The sequence below is a fragment of the Amphiura filiformis genome, chromosome 14 (assembly GCF_039555335.1).
Source record: "Amphiura filiformis chromosome 14, Afil_fr2py, whole genome shotgun sequence".
Classification (NCBI taxonomy): Eukaryota; Metazoa; Echinodermata; class Ophiuroidea; order Amphilepidida; family Amphiuridae; genus Amphiura; species Amphiura filiformis.
In genome coordinates, this window is record NC_092641.1 from 57517029 (window position 1) to 57537884 (window position 20856).

General features: G+C 36.0%; 1 protein-coding gene across 1 annotated transcript in view; it reads left to right on the forward strand.

Annotated features, from left to right (window-relative positions):
- LOC140170354 (uncharacterized) overlaps nt 1-20856 on the forward strand; it is a 142231-nt gene that overhangs the window by 962 nt on the left and 120413 nt on the right. The window contains exons 2-3 of the mRNA XM_072193725.1: nt 3350-3423; nt 4638-4825. Of these exons, the coding sequence (XP_072049826.1) occupies nt 3350-3423; nt 4638-4825 (262 nt within the window). The remainder of the gene's footprint in view (nt 1-3349; nt 3424-4637; nt 4826-20856) is intronic.

The window sequence follows — 20856 nt, forward strand, 5'->3', positions numbered from 1 at the left end:
CTTTTACGTCAAAAATAGCTATAAAAACGTGAATTTTGGAACAAAATAAAGCTTGATCGATGGAATAAAAGGTATGTTTGTACAGTTGAAAACATATTTAACCAGAATTAACCTTGTTGCGAAAGCTTAATATGATAAATTTGCAATTTGTACCTTATATAGCTCGGGTGGTCTAAAAGTCAGGATCGCCCTCCGTGGCACATCGAACATGTCGAATATTCGGCGATCCTGACTTTTTTAGACCACCCGCGCTATACATGATCATGATGATATAGGGCTCAAATATTACTATTTCATAAAGGTTTAATATTCTAACAAGCTTAAACTAAAAGTTTCATCTTAGGAGTCAAGCTTTAAACTATTAAGCAAAAATATCCAACAAGCTAAAAACGATTTTTTACCCGTTTTTTAACAAGCTAAAACCAATTTTTGAAAAGAAGCTTAAAACATCAATTTTTTCATCGTAAAAATCATCTAAAAAAATCTTTAAAAATACAGTGACCTACCTAATATTACTAATGTATGTTTCCGATGATATCCAAGAAGCTAAAATATTGTGAAAGAGGGCAGGGCTTTGAGTAATGAGGGAAATTACGGGGTAAAATACATCACGTTTTTCGAGAAATTCGCCATCTTGAATGAATGCAGAATTATGTCACGCTCACGCAGTAAAACGATGTTTTATTACCAGCTCTTTTACATCAAAAATAGCTATAAAAACATGAATTTTGGAACAAAATAAAGCTTGTTCGATGGAATAAAAGGTATGTTTGTTCAGTTGAAATCATGTTTGACCTTGTTGCGAAAGTTTAATATGATAAATTTGCAATTTGTTCCTTATATAGCGCGGGTAGTGGTCTAAAAGTCAGGATCGCCGAATATTCATGCTTGTCGGTCATGTCGGTGAACTTTAAAAACGCCCCCTTTTGCATCTCATTTGGCCCTTTTTTTAGCGATTTCGCAATTATTTGCCCTTCCACAATACCCCTATTTTCGCTAAAACGCAAACGATATTTCTAATATACCCTTTTCTGGCAAAAACGCGTAGGCTGCTCGGTGAAAATATCCTTTTTTTTTTCAATTTCGCGAACATGTGGTTTGAAAAAACACCCTTTTTTTGTGTTTCGCGAATCACGTTTCTTTATCTTAAAACACCCATTTCGCGAAATTTTGACGAGCATGAATACCCGTGGATGCACATTCCCTGATTGAACAAAGTCAAAGAAAAGGCTACTACCATGCTACCGGCACATTGTTCGAAAATGTCTAACTTTCGTATGAACAACCGATAGCTTGTGATACGAAAGTTAGAACGTGGAAGGATTTGCGCTCATGTAACATACCTTGTTTGGTACGGTACATGTACACGGTTGGCATGCAGGTCCCAATATCATGCATATGAATAAAAACTTCTTCTTCAAGTTAATTATTGTCTCAAAAATATGAGGATATTATTCTTGACATATTAGTGACACCATGTGCTATATTCCTTCATCAATTCATCATGATGACTTTACTCTCGAAAAACGTCATTTTGTGCCAATTTTTCTCGAGTGATCGCCAGACATCGCACAGTCCCCATTGTAAATAGGTGATCAACACATGTAGTGCTGGGCTCACATGTTCAAGAACCGGAAGGGTATCACCATCAGTTTGCAATGGCAAGTCAACCTTTGTAAATCGGGAGATGGATTGATTTGCCCAATTTTCTCAAATCTTTAATCACCGACGCAGTTGGCAGTTGTCAAAACATCTTTGATCAAGCAAGGTTGCAGAATTAAACGGACTCATAATATGGTCGGAATTTGTACTTCAGCGCCTGTGTTTCCGGTTAAAAGTAAGCAAACACTTCAGCTAAGATACATAAATGTTAGCCAAGCTAAATTGAAGCCAAACTGGACAATCTTAAAATTGTTTTGCTGCGCTTTTAAAACTGAAGACGCTTACGATGACTGATCGTGTTATACTAGCAATCTCTATCTTCTATTCACACATTAACTATCGTGTCGTCGTGGATAGTAGATAGATTTCTCGATCAACCGGCACAGTGACACAATCATGACAATGAATGAGTGAGTGGAAATTTCAATTGAAAAGAACACAGTCTGACATGCTGTTCATGACAATTGAGATAGCATTAGCATGACAATTTTTTTGCATGCACTTCGCGATGCACGCCACTACGCCAGCGTGTGCGACTGTGCGTGAATGATGCGGTTGCGGTTGGATCGAGTAGGCCGACAGCTATTGAAAGCTAGGCATGTTCATAAAATTTTGAAATTTTAATTTTAATAATAACATAGGCACATAATTGACCAGGGGTGTAGTACCCCTTAAAGGACAACATTTTATCATCAACATTCATGTACTTACGCTTCGAACAGTAAACTCACCCCACTACTACGACTCAGACTCCTAACACATTCACAGCACCCACCTTCACACACACACCCAACACACAACCTTTACACTCACACACACCATCACCCCCACCCAAATTCACATATCCGCAACACCAAACGCTTGACTTGACTTATGGTACTGACTTAACTGCACAGGCCGTTGTGGCCCTCTGCCGAGTAAGCCGCCTCCATTCAGTTCTGTCTGTTGCTTGTGTCTTTGCTTCATGTGGGGTCATTCCCAACTCCCTCTGAATTTGGTCCTTCCATCTGGTTGGTGGACGACCTGGTGGTCTTTTTTTGCTGAAGTCATTACTGTAGGCTTGGTGGGGAAGCGATGTTGAGGCATCCTGAAGATATGCCCAGCCCATTTCAAACGTCTCCGGCAGATAACATCGTTGATGGAGCTAGTGATGTTGAGACTCTGTCTAATGGAATTGTTGTGGATTTTGTCAAGTAGGGAAACTTCGAGCATTGCCCTAAGGCATCGCATTTCAAAAACATCCGGTCTATGTCGATCGGATTCACGTAACGCCCAGGATTCTGACCCTTATATAGGTGGCAATAGGGAGGATGAGCGACTGGTAGATCCTTACTTTCAGCGATCTGGTGGTGTCATGGTTAGACCAGATGGTATTTTTCAATCGACCAAATGCCCAGGCTGCCAACTTTGTGTGACGTTTAATATCCTCTTCTACTGAGGGCACACTACCACCCAGAAAGACAAAGTTATTTAGTTTTGTCAATGGGCATTTGGTTCAGCATGATATCTCTTGGATCGTCCGACACCAAACGCACAACCACCAAACTCACCCATTCACACACCCACCCCACACTCACACACTCACCGCACACTTAGACTATTTACTCCATTAATTCAAGGTGAAAACATCAAAATACATTTATACACAAATATTTATTGATATTGTAATTATTTGTTTCTGTTACAGAACAAGGCATTGACCCTGCTGAAATTGGAGCTAAACTAGAAGATAGATACTACAACAATAAAGCATTCCAGCAGGTAACATGAAATGTATTGCAAAAAATTTTGTGCTAAATTTATTTGTGGACTTTCTGGATCCAAGCAGCTGCCACGATGATAACATTGCATGAATAATCCTTTCTTTTATGTACATAAACACATCAAAAGAAATAAGTCCCCCTCTGAAAATGTTGTCATAACATCGTAAAGTAAAACTTTGTACCAATAAAACTTACTTAGAAATAATTATATGATTGTTTACTAAGTGTTTTGTGAAAATGAAAGATGTCCATGACTTCATGGCTGAATGAACCCAAATTGAAGACAAAAACCGCCCTTTCCAAAAGTCACAAAGTAGGCCTATGCTTGTTAACTGCAAGGCATATTGGGATAAGGAATGGAACTGGTCATCTTACAACTCACTGTGCTGAACTCTGCACCAAGGGGATTTGCATGGCTAAATGATCAAGAATCGATACACATTACAGTAAATGTTCACTTGGTGAGGATTTTAAACTGCACTCAAACACATGGGGTTTTCCATTAGTAACAAGCCATGAATCAACTTTTGTGACAAGCATAGGCCTACATTGTGACTTTTGAAAAGGACAGTTTTTGCCTTCAATTTAGGCTCATTCAGCCCTGAAGTCATGGAAATCTCTCATTTTCACACAGCACTTAGTACACAGTCATATAATTTTAAAGTTAGTTTTATTGGTAAAAAACGAAGCCTTACAATGTTATGACGGCATGTTCAGAGGGGGACTTATTTCTTTTGATGTGTTTAGGTCATGTAAGGAAGCTCAGATTCCCAAATTTAAAACAAGTGAAACAGTTCAAAACTTGCCAAGCGGTAAAAATTAATTGTGCACAAATTTTTTTACTTTTACAGACGACATCATGGGTAAAAATAAGAGGGCCTATGAAAGTTTGTAAAACTAATGTTGACATGCGATGCCTATTTACCCTTAGTGGCTACTGTCATAAGGTGTTGCAATCCAGACACTAATGATGTAACAGGCTATTCCAGTTGAAAGCTGTACACCACCTATAGAAGACATGACCTTAATCTCCTACACATAGGGGTGTAGATTTGGAATCTCCCATTGTGGTGACTTAATTTGCAATTCAAATTCTGTTTGTTGAATGTTAATGTCCTGCCTTCCATAGGGGATGGACAGATTTCAAAGAAATTTTGATATGCAACAAAGAAATTAAATACATCACTTTCAAATTTCCCTTTGATACCACAGGGCAATGTCGGTGACGTCAGCGACCCTCAACAGCAGGAAGCCGCCACAAAGATCCAGAGTGGCATCCGGGGACAACAGGCCAGAGACTCGGCATCGGAACTTAGCAAGGAGAAAGAGGAGGCTGCGGCTACGACGATACAGAGTGGTTTCCGCGGGTATGAAGCACGCAAACGTGTTCAAGCCTTGAAGTGCGTTAACCCTCCTTGCTTGTGTTTACTTTTTAATTTGTGGTATTACTTTCATTAGGGTGCATCAGATGCCCCTCATGTCAATGGATTCATCTGTCCCTAGTCTTAAAATGTTCCTATTGTCACAAAACTAACATGTGCCAAGTTTGAATTTAATTCCCAGAAAGAGTCAACATTTTTTGGGGCCACCGAGAGCCTACATAGGAACACACATTGTAACTTTAGGCTCTCGGTGGCCCCTCAGGACGATTCTACCGAATTAATTCAAACTTGGCACATGTTAGTTTTGTGACAATAGGAACATTTTAAGACTAGGGACAGATGAATCCATTGACATGAGGGGCATCTGATGCACCCTAACTTTCATGTAACCCAGAATTTGCCTAGGTTATATCAAGACAGGGATTATTGGCCATGTGTCTTTAACTGGGGTACTTTTGTGCTACATAGTAAAAAAGTGAAATTTTACCTACAAGTTCAAGTCTCATTTGAAGTGATTCATCCTCCTGAACATTTTGACATCTTTTTTTTTAAATGAAAATCTGTTAAAAAATAGAGAGAGTGCAGGCAAAAACAATTACACAGTAGGGGGTATTTAACCCTCCTCTTTTTTTCCACATTTACAATCATTCTAAGCAAGTATTAGTCTTTTAAATGATCTTCTGTATTTATTTACTTGGTCTAGAGGTCTGGGAGTTTAGACATTTCTTTACTAGATTCAATTTTTTTTTTATTCAATGGGGTTTTAGATCAATTTTACGACATGAGTCCCCCCCCCCCCAAGTGAAGGAATACTCAAGAGACAGTGTTTTGAAATCCATGCTGCACATCTTATGTAACAAAACCACCTTTTTGGGTACCCCAGTATATGACACATGATACAGCTCATGGCATGAAGCTAGCTGTCTAATCTCTCAATGAAGTCTTGACATAGGCTTATCTTGTGCATGTCTACATGAAGGATATACCTAAATTCTACATCTAAGAGTTGATGGCAAAAAAAATCTTTTGGAAAATGCAGTGTAACATTTTTAATGTCTGCTTTGGAAGAAAACAACAGCTGGATGAATTTATTTAAACCAGTTGTCTAAATTAGGAGCACGCTCTAAAGCCAAATGCTGATGGAAATTGTGCTGTTCAGGCCCTCTGAAATAGACTGGTGCTCTTTGAATTTCATATCATCAAATATTGTGATATGTTGTGCGCAGGGGGCGGTGGTGGGCGGACCCGCCCGGCACTCTTAATTTCCACCCGGCACTCAAGTTAATTTTGAGCCCAAATATCCGGCACTCCAGTTTCAAATGTTTCAAAATCAGTATAAAAATGAGCAATTCTTATCAAAATTTTTTTACCATTTCATATAAATTTCACCCGGCACTAAAATTTGCCTAGCTATAACCCTGGTTGTGCGACTTGTTCTGTGTTATTTAAATGACAATCAACATGAATGAAATAAGAGCACTAAATTTCAAAATGTTGGAAAGAAAAATATAAATGAAAATTAGTAGAGCTTCAATTTACAGGCATGAGAATTTCCAGGTTTAAACCTGAATTCAGGCTTTTTTGTTGTCCAAATTTCCACACTTTCTTTTAATTTCAGCCTGTTTTTTAACCTTTTTATCCCAATTTTACACACCTTTTCAGGCTTTTTTCAAACACTTCATGGATGATTGATTGATCATTCTCATTTACTGCATCTTGTGGTGAAGAGTTTTGGACACAAACGTAGGTTAAATTCAACAGATTATTTTGCCGAAACTCGCTATGCTATGCACTAACATCGATGTATGTGTGTGTAGTGATGTGGTCGGCACCGTTTTTTATTGTCGACATGTCGATATAATTCGTATACCGACGTCGACAGTGTGTCGACATAAAAAAAATTCTAAAAAAAAAAAAAAAAAAAAAAATTTTTTTTTTTTTATTTCAAAAATATTTTTGGCCAGAAAATCAAGTTATAGGCCCAAACTGACTTGTTATTCAAGGTTGAAAACCAGAGAAATACTGCTACTCAAAAAAAAAAAAAATGCCAATTTTTTTTTTTACAAAGTTGAAAAAAGTTGTACATTTTAATTACTTTTGTTTCTATTGAACAGCTAGCAATGCATACTAATTCAATGTGTCCCTGACTGTTCAATAGAAGCAAAGGTAATCAAAATGTACAAGTTCATCCAACTTTGTAAAAAAATTGGCATTTTTTTTTTTTTTTAGTAGCAGTATTTCTCTGGTTTCCAACCTTGAATAACAAGTCAGTTTGGGCCTATAACTTGCTTTTCTGGCCAAAAATATTTTTTGAAAACTAAAAAAAAAAAAAAAAAAAATTTTTGTCGACATGATTTTTTGATGTCGACATGTCGGCATACGTGCCGACGTCGACATTATGTCGACATAAGGCATGTCGACCACATCACTATGTGTGTGTGTGCGTGTTTGTTTTCACCGACAAATGTGGACCCACCTATGACATTTCACTCATAAAGTGTGGACCCACAGCAACCGTGGACGTCCACGGTCGTAAGAGAAGGCATTACACTCCGTAATAATGCATATTATGGGGTATTATAGGTCCTCCATCATATAAGTGTAATAGCAGGTCCTTGGTTTGGCAGTTGAATTATATCTTGCCACAAAAGTCTATGCTTTCAATAGTGAAATGTCAATTGATGTGTCGAGGTCCACAGTTGCACTGTTACATAGGGTCCACGTTTGTCTGTGAAAACAGTTAAGTGTGTGTGTGTGTGTGCTTTAAAATGAAAATTCTACTATCATTTGGCAATGAACTAGGAGGATATTGAGGTTTTGTCCATGCAATTTCTCAAAATATCAGAAATGCAGCCAATTTTAAGCTTACTAACATGATATGTCATGGAAATTTCTGCATTTTTGGTCACATTTTCATAGGAACAATTCTGAGGTGTGTTTATTAGAGCAGGGGCATGTATTAGGAAAAATACAGTTCATGTGTGTGTGTGATTGCATGGCAGAATGTTATACATGTATGTTCCTATATCATCAGAAGTTCTGGATGCTGAAAAAACATTGATCTCATTCTCATACAGTATAAATGTGTCTCATCAGGTTTCTTGTTTATAAAGTAGCCTTTCCAATCAGTCAAAAGTATAGTTACAGGGCATTTTAATAGTGACACAGTGATCTATATTCAGATCTTGACATAATCCTTAACTGCCAAATTATTTCAATTTCCTTTGTTATTTTATTTTTTATGCTTTCAAAACTATTTCTAAAATTTCTTCTTTATTTTGTCAAATTGTCAGTTTTATCTATGTGAATTTGTTGTGTTTGCTTTTGCACTAATTTTCTTTTTCAAACTAATCCGTAAGCGTAAGTGTGGTTTTTTTCCTGTATACATTGTGCGCTGGCTGCTCTTGGTAAATATTAAAACACATGTTCATTTTCTTGATTAGTTTTTATAAATTTCATCACAGTGATGTATCTTCCATTGAAATGACGAAGAAATTCAATCCAACTTATCAGGTTCTGCTTCCATCAGCGCTTTCATAAGCACTTTTCTTAATCACTGAGGAAGTAAGGAGTGTTTATTGAAAAACCATTTCTGAATTTGATAGACAGGTGATGGATGTCAGACAAGAACTAGTTATCTTTTTCCGACTTTTATTACCAAAGAAAATATATGATACAGGTGAATGAAAAAGAAAGAAAATTGATGAGTTTAATGATTGCGCATTGAGGGTAGGCCCCTCCTATTGTGAACAATCTAAACATTCCACTGGAAATTAAAAGGGGACATAATGTGATCAGTGGAAACAAACATATTTGTAAAAAACAAATAAGAATCTTTTCTTTATTGAATCATACATTATTGCTTCATACTGATGTGAAAAATTTAAACATTTTGCTTTGGAACCAAAAAACCCGAAGGGTTATTCCATGGTCCAAGCAAAATAATTAGTTTTATACCCTTTATGTTGCCAGGATGTAATATTAGAAATCAATTTGAAACAAATATATCAGGTCATTAAATTCTTGCACCATACAGAAGATATATATTGAAAATTAGTGATTTATTTTAATGCCTTTTGAAGTTATTTGAACAAAATAGTTCTCATGTTTTGAGTACTGCCTGTTGTCTACTATCTGGTTAGTGTGTTTGAAGTAAAGTGAGCCCTCTGTTGATTTTTAATAACAGAGCTGTGACAAATGTATCATGTGTGATGTTATAGCACACTCTACATACTGAAATATGAAATTATAAGTGTCGTAAGTCCTGCTTATTGGATTATATAGGAACAGTTGAAGCTTTTTAGAAATTAAATATTAGAAATTCAATAAGAATTGTTAGGATGAAGCTTATTATAACTTTCAGAGATCCGCTGAAAAAAAATATGTGTATTTATTATATATGAAGTAGCTGAGGTGACTTAAAATGATCTGTTACTTTTAAAAATAAAAATAAAAATAAAATGCTTGCTAAATTAGGAAAATACCATTAGGAAGATACCATTTGAAAACTGTTTTCTTTTTTAGAAATATCGTAAAAAAATGAAGAAAACTGAAAAAAAAATGAAGGTTATATCAGTCTTTAAGATTACATCCTCAATTAGATTTTTATGGAATCATGTCCAGGGCATGTAATTTGTCTATCTTTATGAAAACATGGTGTCAAGCTTATTCATGAATTGTATGGCTTTGTTGATTAGTATTACAGTGCAACAGTGTCTGTAATAAGTGCGTAGCAGTAGCAAAATGCTACGCAATTTTCATCATTTGCTACACAATTTTGGAATTTGTAGCAATATTGTACCATTCATAAGCATTCACTCCCAAATTTGGTGAGCATTTTTGCTACACAAATTAAATTAGTTAAGGGTACTACACCCTCGATAAATTTAGTGTTATTTTTTGCATTTTTCTCAAAACTAATAACACAGTGGTAACAAAAGTTATGTATAGGGCAAGGAATCCAATTACTACACTGAAGTTTCAGTGACCCAAGACAAGCAGTCTGTTATTTATGTTAAGAAAAGAGGTACCGCTAGAATGTACCTCATTTCCTATCATATACTGAACCGCTTGTCTTGAGTCACTGAAATTTCAGTGTATTAATTGATTCCTTGCCCCAATAATATACATAACTTTTGTTACCAGTGTGTTATTATTTTTGAGAAAAATGCAAAATAGTCACGAATTTACCACAGGGGTGTAGTACCCCCTTAATGCGGACCCTGCAGTGCAAAAACAATGGTGTGGGTGAATTATAGTGTAGTTTGGGATTGGCAGATCTTGGAATGTCCCTTTATTTTAATCAAGGAATGCAAGAAAGTCTGCAGTGAAATTGTAATCAAAACTGTATAATTTGAAGTAGTAGTTTTACTTTAGTCATTATATTAACTACAGTTGTATTGTGGTTGCTATCTACTGAAGATAGCCGTATACATTGTATAGGGCCATTAAAGCTTTACTAGGGTTAGCCATATGGGCGTTATCTACTGAAGATGGAACTTTCTGTACTATGTATGTACTAAGATATCGGGTGAGTATTAAAACAGCATGCATTATGGAGCAAGGCATGGAAACAATCTGTATCCAGACCCAGCTCAGAAACTATGTATGAATTTTACTTTACATTAAGCTTTTAAATTAAACATTTCTTTCATTAACCTTTTTACTGCAAACCAACACCAATTTTTGTCCATGCCGCGTAGATATTTTGAGTCTGTGCCATGTTGTGTGCCATCTACTGAAGATAGACATGAGTGACTAATGCTTGACTTGAGTTTCATGTTGTGTGCTATCAACTAAAGATAGACCTGTTTAAATGCTAGCATTTCATTGCTCTAGTTACTGAAGATACTGAAGATAGCTTGATATAGACTTCATATGTTTTATGCAATCTACATTGTACTGTGATGATCAACATGCATGCATGGATGACTAGATAATGCTTTGTGCTATCTACTGAAGATATACATTCATGAATGGTTGACTAGAGTTTCATATGCTTTGTGCAATCTACTGAAGATAGACATTCAAGAATGGTTGACTATAGAGTTTCATGTGCTTTGTGCTATCTACTGAAGATATCTACATTCATGAATGGTTGGCTAGAGTTTCATATGTTTTATGCTATCTACTGTGGAGATCGATATATGCATGAATGGTTGCTAGAGTTTCATATCTTTTGTGCCTTCTGCTGAAGATAGACATTCATGAATGTTTGACTAGAGTTTCTGATGCTTTGTGCAATGTACTGAAGATAGACCTAGACCTTCATGAATGGTTGACTAGTTCTATGTTTTATGCTATTTACCAAAGATAGTCATGCAGTGATGCTTGACTAAAGGCCTCATTTGGCTTGGCTTGTCACACAATTTGTCAAACATACATTAAGTTCCCAGTCATTGAACCAATGTAAATTGCATTTGCATATGGTCATTTTCACGGTAAAGGGTGTAACTTTGGATTTTTAACATTTTGATCCGTAGTTTTCTAATAAAGCCACAGAATTCCATGATTTTTGGCCACATAAGTCATCTAGTTAGCAGCTACCTTGGGTAGCATAATCATCTTCGGGAGTTACTGCGCTCAGTTTTAGCAGGCTTAAATGTACCTAATATTGCCATTTTGAAAAACTGTAAAAAACAGTAACATTTTTGTAAAACCCTGTGTTTTCTTCAGTTAGTTCATGGATAATTTTTCTTATCCTGAAAGTACGGTCATATGTTCAGTAAACACTGCCACATTAGATTTAATTGTGAACAGCCCTGTATTTTTGAGAACCGGACTTCGATATTTGTCGCTTCGAGGCTTCATTTTCCGTTAACAATTGTTAACAAACTTTGTGGGTATAGCTTTGGTTCATAATTCTTGGTTATTTCTTCACTTCTTCTTGATTCATAACAGTTGATATCTTAACTTGAAATGGGTAACAAAAATTAGTTGATTTGCAAGCTTTTAAAATTTTTATAAAATCTTGACTTCAAAGAGCCGATTTTCCGTTAACTTTTTTGAGCCTCCGAAACAAACTGTTCAGCAAGCTTGGGCAAATATAAATAAAAGAGCTCATCCAATCTATTTATCAAAATGTAGCAAAGTAGATCCTCAAGTCACTTGTTTTTAAATCATGGAGATATATATCACCGTTTGAAAATGGGACCCAATACAAACTTTCCGTTAACAATTGAAGCCTCCGAAACAAATGAAGCCTCCGAAACAACAGTAAACTTAATTATCATCTATGCATATCTAAATTGGTATGTTCCATATTGATATCTGCATTGTAATTGTTGCATGGTATGTGCAGAATGTCATAAATTAAAAAAAAAATTGATATTACGGTTAATGCTTGAAAAATATACTGATATCCAAGAAAGCCCGTTTCGGAGGCTTCACATGCAAATAACACCATACTTAACAAATGGGTGAAAAAATTATCATGTTATAAATCTGCAATATCTGCCGCATAGAATCATTGATTCAATACACACAAGAAAATAACAGCTTAGATGATCCCAACAGTGTTGTTTTCAAAAAAACTACTTCTGCCATGTTTAACCATTGTAAACATGAAGCCTCCGAAACAAAAAAAATGACTTGCTGTGATAATTTAATTTTTGTCACAACTGAAATTCAATACTTAGAAGCAAAGCATGAAAATGGGTAATTGTGATATTTTTTACCTATTTTTTCATGTCAACTTGTAGTAGTTAGCCAAATATTTTACTTTTATGATCACCTGTGTTGTTAACTGAAGCCTCCGAAACACAAATCGCTTGAATTGCCAATTCTAAAAAATAACTCCAATTTCTGTGAAACTTGGCTGGGAGGTTCCTTTCATCAAGTAGTATTTGTACATGAAGTTAGACATTTAAATTATTTTAGGAACCCAATTAAAACTTAAAAAATATGTTTAAGGTTGGGAAATTTCCATTGCAAATGACCCTTGATGTTAAAAATTTTCAAAATTGCAATTACAAACATAGCAAAACATGGTATAAAATTTAACTTATATCTGTTGACTTACTTTGGAATGGGATTTCACATGTATTCCAGCTTTCATGTCATAATTTTCTGAGCTTATGTAAAATACATTTTTCTTAGATTTTAACCAAAATGTTATGGAAATGTCAATTTTTTTATCAGAAATCAAAAGGTTTAAGCCTTGAAACACTATTTTACTGGAATTTAAGTTGCTTCTATGCATGATTACAGTAAACAGAAACATATTTAAGTGGTTTGAAATTTTGACCCTAAAAATCAAAAGTTACACCCTTTACCGTGAAAATGACCATATTGGTACTCATCAACACATGACCAGTGATGCCAATGCCGTGACTTGAGAGCCAAAATGGACTACTTGAAGACCGCTTGCTGTGCCTTGGGGAAAATAGTGATTATGCAACTTACCTGAAATTCGGCTATGTTTGCAAGTGTCGGGACGAGGCTTTATTAAATTTTGATGTATTTTCCTTTTGTTTTTAAACCAAATTGTAAAAGGAATTAAAGTCTTAAAAATTACAAATTGCAATAACAATAGTTCTTGTGACTACTGTAAAACACTTAAATTTTGTGGGTACTTTATTTCGCAAAATGAGAAAAAGCAGGATTTTTTGAGGGTTTTAAATTTGCAAATCCAAAAGATTTACTGTTAGTTTCAATCTAAATTTTATATTTCGTGTGGGATTTAGTTTTGCAAATTTCAGGTCCTCGCGAAATTAAATACCTCGCGAAATTTAAGTGTTTTACAGTATATACATATAATTTGGTCGGCAAGTACCCATATGTTTTGTCATTCAAGTTCTCTTCCACCCAATTGGGTGATTTATGTTCTAAATTTGTGTTTAAAAGTATAAGTTTATTGAGTGGTTTAGTTGGAGCTGTTAAAATTGGGCTGCTTGAGTCATCCACCGTGGCCCTGTGAGCTAGATCGCCGCACCTTGCTACTGAAAAGTTTTGACAACACTGCCAATGACTAGGCATATGATATTAAGACAAGCAACATAATTGACATCGATCATGAACACTACTCATTTGTGATGACATCTATAATTAATTCTCATTTGATATAACCCATTCTTGAATCAATAAATTTGACCTGCTCCTACAACAAATATGAGCATACAGTTGCCAGTGCACTTTAGAAAATCTATACTGTCCATTAAACATGGCAAAATTCAATCGAAAACTAAGAAATTCTGGCGAATATATTGAATTTTGAAGAACAAATCAAGTGAGTAACCAGTATGTGCATGTTTGGTTAAATTATAAGCTTTTAAAACATGCCTCAGAATTGAAAGTTACTTTTTAAAGCTATAATATCATGTGATTTGCTTCACTGCGACTCCCTGAATTTTTCTTGAATTTCTGCTTATTGCATGATTGTAATGCCCAAATGGTTTACTAAAATACATGTGAAAGACTAAAAAATAATGCGGCCCATACACGTTGAATTTTATTTTGCAATATCAAAGACCCTAGATACAAAATCTACCACTGTACTATACTTCTCCAAAAAAAGTATCCTTACACTTTGAAAAATAATCACAATTTCAAAACTGAACCATATTGGGGTAAATTTATTTTTTTAATAGATGCACCATCTAATCCTGCACATTATGACACCCCATTGAATCCAATGTTACTTCAAGAAGCAAAGTTACAAGCATTGATTAGACGAAGGTCTGGTTTTAGTGGGATGTAGAAGTCTGATAAATGTTTTAAAGGTCAAATTGGGACAGGCAAATTTATTCAAATGACGGGCAAACCTGAATTTCTAGCTAAGACCCTGGGTGGATGGATTTCAGCTGGAATTGTCCATTGTTAAATTTTGCACATTGAAGTTACTACATGAAGTTGACATCAAAATTTGATTCATTTGTTTCTGGGGTATGAATATTTGTAGTGTTGTTTTAAGAACAATAGATAGCTATTTTAAGAAGCAGCATGTTTGTTGTGGTTGTGTCTCAAAAATAATATTTTGCTATGTCTGGCTCTTGTGCTTTGATGTTGTATAAATGCTAGCATGGACAAGTTGTGTTAGTAATGTTTTAAACTAGGGTAGTATTAAGGGGGCACTGAACAGTAAGCGTCGCCATTGAAAATACATGCGCCGAGGGCCTAAAAGAACGAGCTATTGCCAAGTCCGTGCAATAGATGGGGTTATTTGAACTGTTTGGTGATGGAGCAACACTCTTTAAATTTAATATATCTTTTTTTGCACATAGATCGACAGTGTCAGTTTTTTTTTTTTTTTTCTTTTTAACTCAACCCGTATTTTGTAAGCGTTTCACCTCTCAAAATCGGGTTCTTGACGCATTGCATTGTGGGATATCTTACACATCACGAAACAAAATTCAAGTGATTTTTTTCGCATTCATGGGCAACAAGAACATGTCAGCTTTAACATAACACCCTACAATGATGTCATACGTACATTTTGGTGGAAATACGCATATATTTGGCCTAAATTTTGTGTTTTTAAGGTACTATACAGACGTTACACTTCCGGTCGCGGAAGGTTACTGTTCAGTGCCCCCTTTGAAGAGCCAATTTTTTTTCACTTCTGTGAAAAAATACTATTTTTAAAAAGAATGAAGTGTTTCATGATGAATGCTTTTTATTTGAGCTCTCTACGACTATCATTTTCCGAGTTATGACCTTTCTTGTGAAATGTTCTTTGTCCAAAACTTTTTGAAAATACGCATAATATTCACTAACCTAAATGCCCAGGGATGGGTTTCTTGTTCAATTTCATCTTAAACAAAAAATGGATGTAAAGGCTATATTCCTCATCAAAAGTCATCAAAACCCTAGGACATTTTCGTTTCTGATACCAGAAAATGTATTGAGAGTGTCTTTTGTGTAGCATGTCGCTTTATTTGTGATAATCATCACGAAAAACAACTTATATTTTACGTCAAAACAATCAACGCATGCATGTTATGATATAAGCACTGGGGTCAACAGCTAAAACGTGTTCTATAAGTTCAGCGAGCATGTATTTTTATTTTGTGTTGTGTACCATGATTTTAATCAGTTTCTATAGCAGGTGCAGGTTGCCAGTATCATTCATAGATGCAAATTACACAGCATTGATCTGATGATGAGATCCACTGGATGCACTTAAAAAATTAGCACTTAAGTCGATAGTCCGTACCCATGATGATGCGTCCGCGTCAACACGTGACGCTCCGTAGATACGCAACGACAAGATACCCGATGTTGAACAATGCCTACCAACTTTCTACCTTAAAATGATGTGATAATGTAAACTTTTCATGATATGGATGTCCGCTTTTCCATAACCGGGATCGCCTATCAAAATTGCATGCATGCAGCTCAAAGTGGCACGTATGTACGATAGACCCTCAAGAAATTCTTGCTCATTATTCATATCTCAAGTACTTAGATATTATTATACACGCCATCTTCATTATAATTCCTTTTCATTTATAATGTTTTAATATTCCCTGCAACATTTAAAAGTCGTGAAATCTACTTGATTGTGGAACAGTGTGATTTCAGCCTTAAAATGTCGCTTAAAGTTGGAAAATTCATACGCAGGCCCCGTATTAACGAAAACAGGCTTTCTGAAATTCCTACTAGCCAGATCCCAGTAGTAAAATGTTTTTATGGACGTCATCTTCATATATGTACCTTCTTATTTACAGTGTATTAATATTCCCTGCAACATCTAAAAGTCAAGAAATCTACTTGATTTCGCAACAGTCTGATTTCGCCTGAAATCGCCGGGATACCCGGGAAATATACAAATTGCTCGTTCAGTACATGATATGGCATAATAATTATGTTATACCCGGTTCACCGTATGTGTTATAGGGTTAGAGTTAGGGTTAGGGTTGAGGTTAGGGTTAGGGTTAAGGTTAGGAGTAGGAGTAGGATTATGGGCCTATCTAGACATAGGATCATGCATGGTTATGATTAGGCTAGGGTTAGGATATAGGATGGATTAAGGTATGATCAGGGTTATGATCGTGGTTATAGTGTTGACCAGGGCCGGCTCAGGATTAGGGTTAGGATCATCGATTAGGGTTAGGATCAAGGCTAGGGTTAAAGGGCCTAGGGTTAAGGTAAGCAAGTGGTGCACAGAGCTGCGGAGTAGGCCTATTCCAGAATTATGCCGATTTATTGGTTAAAAGTGCTTTACAGGTGGTTATTTTAATCAGCCTAGGTGATGTTGGTGTAGGCCTATGGTTTAAGGGTCATGCAAACTGATCAGATTTAAAGCTAGGGTTATCATGTTAGAGTTAGATTCGCTTTGGCCAAAAACTCACTGAAGGACTAAAGGCCCTGTATACAAGCTTTAATAGGACTATATTTGTCGTTTTGGTTGTTATAATGTATGCAAAAACCATTCTCTAAGCAGCCGATGGACACAACATGTAGGCTTTGCATTTTGAAGCATCTTTTTAAGCTTTTATCCGACCGACACACGTACTCATAGCCAGCCGCCATGATTTCTAATGCATCAAAACTTGACTCGGTTGCATGACTGGCTGCAAAGTTTTGATCAAATAATACTCACATCATACCTATCATATAGCTAAATAGCCTCTAAATTTCACCAAAGCACTTCCAACAAACACAGAAAATCACACAGAAAACAAACAAATTAATTACCGATCAAAATGAATGAAAGAAACACGTTTAAATGATCACAATACTGGCAAAAATAACGTGAATTTCGGGCAAGACTGATCTGGTACCCATATGCATCACGGCATCCAATTTACCTTTATAATACGTTAAGTGAAAAGATAACGAACATCAGCAAGTGCTGTTATAAGGGGGCACTGAACAGTAAGCGGCGCCATTGAAAATACATGCGCCGAGGGCCTAGAAGAACGAGCTATTGCCAAGTCCGTGCAATAGATGGGGTTATTTGAACTGTTTGGTGATGGAGCAACACTCTTTAAATTTAATATATCTTTTTTGCACATAGATCGACAGTGTCAGTTTTTCACAAATTTCACTTTTTTAACTCAACCCGTATTTTGTAAGCGATTTCACCTCTCAAAATCGGGTTCTTGACGCATTGCATTGTGGGATATCTTACACATCACGAAACAAAATTCAAGTGATTTTTTTCGCATTCATGGGCAACAAGAACATGTCAGCTTTAACATAACACCCTACAATGATGTCATACGTACATTTTGGTGGAAATACGCACATATTTGGCCTAAATTTTGTGTTTTTAAGGTACTATACAGACGTTACACTTCCGGTCGCGGAAGGTTACTGTTCAGTGCCCCCTTAATAAGATATGTGTCTTTGTGCTGACTTACACAGTGCTCATTTAATTGCAGTTACATGATTTCAATTTTTAGATTCCAGAAATTGATTAATGTGAGTTGTCTCACAAAATCAAAATGCAAACAAACAAACCAACCTTTGCATGTTTTGATGGTTGAATACGTATAAACTGCAAATCCAATTTTGATGAAATTATCTTGTATGTTGAACAAGACTAATACGGTATTGGATTTTGAAATTGTATTTGATTTGGCTGGGACAATGACTTCTTTTGCTTGATGGGGATATTTCAGTTGAAATCCATACCCCCTATGGAAGACATGACCTTAATCTACCACACAGGGGGTGTAGATTGCAAATGGAGTCGCCCATTCAGGTAACCCCATTTGAAATTCACACTCCCTGTGTGGAAGATTAAGGTCATGCCTTCCATAGGGGGTGTATGGATTTCAACTGGAATAGCCTGTTGGATCATATAATGTGCATGCATAACTTGCGGGTACATTGACTTTCAAAGTATACCGTTAAATGCACACCACTTATGAAGAAACCATCCCGTATTTTCCTATAAATAAATGCTGAGTCGCATCATGACAGCACATTGCATGTGGTGCATATTTTTTGTTTGATGATGGTCAGATGGTGTAACATTGGCGTACCGGTATGTAGGGTTGTGTATTTCTATGGACTTTGACAGCAATATGGGCTAACTTTCATACAAATTTTTCAAACCTATGCTTGTCCACTGTCTAGTGATAGTCAGTGCAATACATCATTATAGGGTGAACATACCACCACGATATGTGCGTAATTTACATTTTCTTTGGGTTCTATTACTATAAAGCCTTATTGTTTCCATACCTTGGTGATGCGGCTGTTCTTCCATGACTTCAAAACGTTTTCAATTGGTAAATAGTAAAGGGTTTCTTACCATGACATCCAAGGGCCATTTTCTATACCCACGAAATAGGGAATAAATTTGGAAGGGTATACCTCTGGTGTTTCGATGACCAAATATGGTAATACTGTGAATCAAGATAGTAAAAACACCACATGCTTATGGCACACATTAATTAACTCGAGTTTCTTTTTATAGTGGTGTGGCTAATGTTTGGCCGAACAAAATCAATTACCTAACGATAGGTTGTAACAACAGGAAAGGAAGCTTCCTGTTCTATTATTCAAGATGAACGTAATCATACTCGGTGGTGTATGTAGATGGCCATACATAGAGAGTGTGCATTACAGTCTACTGATGGGAGAGATGCTCATATTTGGAGGCCCATGGCTATTGGGCAATTCCAGTTGAAATCCATTGATCCGTTTGGAAGACACAACCTTATTCCCCACACAGGTTTGTTACCTAGGAATAGAAAATAATGAATAATTATGAGAAAACGTAGTATCCCTAGAGGCTCTATTATAGTGCGTCTTGTCTCAAGTTGAGAATAACGTCATGTTGGATTTCGAGTGGCATATTCAAATGGTATGCTATAACCTACATGTATTGTTACACAGCGTATAGGGCCTACACCGTAGAAAGGCAATTTGTCCGAAATGCAAAATCCAACATAGCATTACTCAGGTCAGAGGTCTTGAGGTCAGAGTTCAATCAGTTAACTCTTGTGAGGCCACTTGGCTGGGGAAATCAAGCAGAGGATTGGATTGGAAGTGAAGATTAAAATTTAAAAAAGAAAAGAAATAAAAGTTCCAAGGCCTCTATCATATGCAATTTTACAATTTCTTTTTTAGGCCCTAGTTGCCATTAAACATATTTTTAAAATGTTCAGAATTTCTTTCAAAAAATTTTCAGTCAAATTCCTGACATTTTGGCCCCAAATCGACAGATTTTACATCATGATTAAACTTTTTTTCCCAAAACGCAAAATCTGGGTTGGTTGTACCTATATTAGTATTAAGATCAATCTTTTTATTTTTGAGAAGGGGTGGTATTGGTAATGATGATTTTAAAGATACCATAAAATGAAATATATCCCAAAGCCACTGCGCATGAGACAGTTGACTTTTTCTTCACCCTGTAATTATATCTTGGTAATCCCAGAAAGTAATTATCGCTAAACAAATGATACAAGATTAAACTAGCAATTAGATATTGATTGTTTTACTGATGGGGTACAATCACCCATCCATTCCAGTGGGACTTGTGTCTCATTTTATCACTTGCAATACCGGGGGGTTGCGGAGGTGTACGACTGAAAGGCATAATGGGGATTTTCATTTTTATGACAACCGTAATTACCAAAAATCTTCTTCATTCTACTGTGAAATCTGGTCAACTTTTGTATGTAGTTCAGGACTAGAACTGAAGTAGATAAAAATGAGTTTGTTAAAATTTGGAATGCATAAACTAGACTATTTCCAGACTTCAGGCTTGATTGTCACAGCTTACAAAAATATCATAAAACGCTTCCTAAATTTGACCAAATATTGGAAAATATTATATTGCCAGTTTGTTTCAAATAAAGGATTAGGTTTGAGCAATATTTTATTTGACCAAACAGTATATCTTTTTATCCCCCAAAATGATTTTTTTTCCTGTGGGAGTATGCAGCCCATCGATCAATTCATTGGAAATATCTGGGTATCGCACCATTGAGATTCTGATCGCTAGCCAGATTGCTGCAAGGTTGCAAAAGTCAAATTTCCAGGTGAAATTCATACACCCTCTATATGGAAGACATAAACTTAATTTACCACACAGGGAGTGTGAATTTCAAATGGGATTACATGCTTAATGGCTGAATTTGAAATCCTGT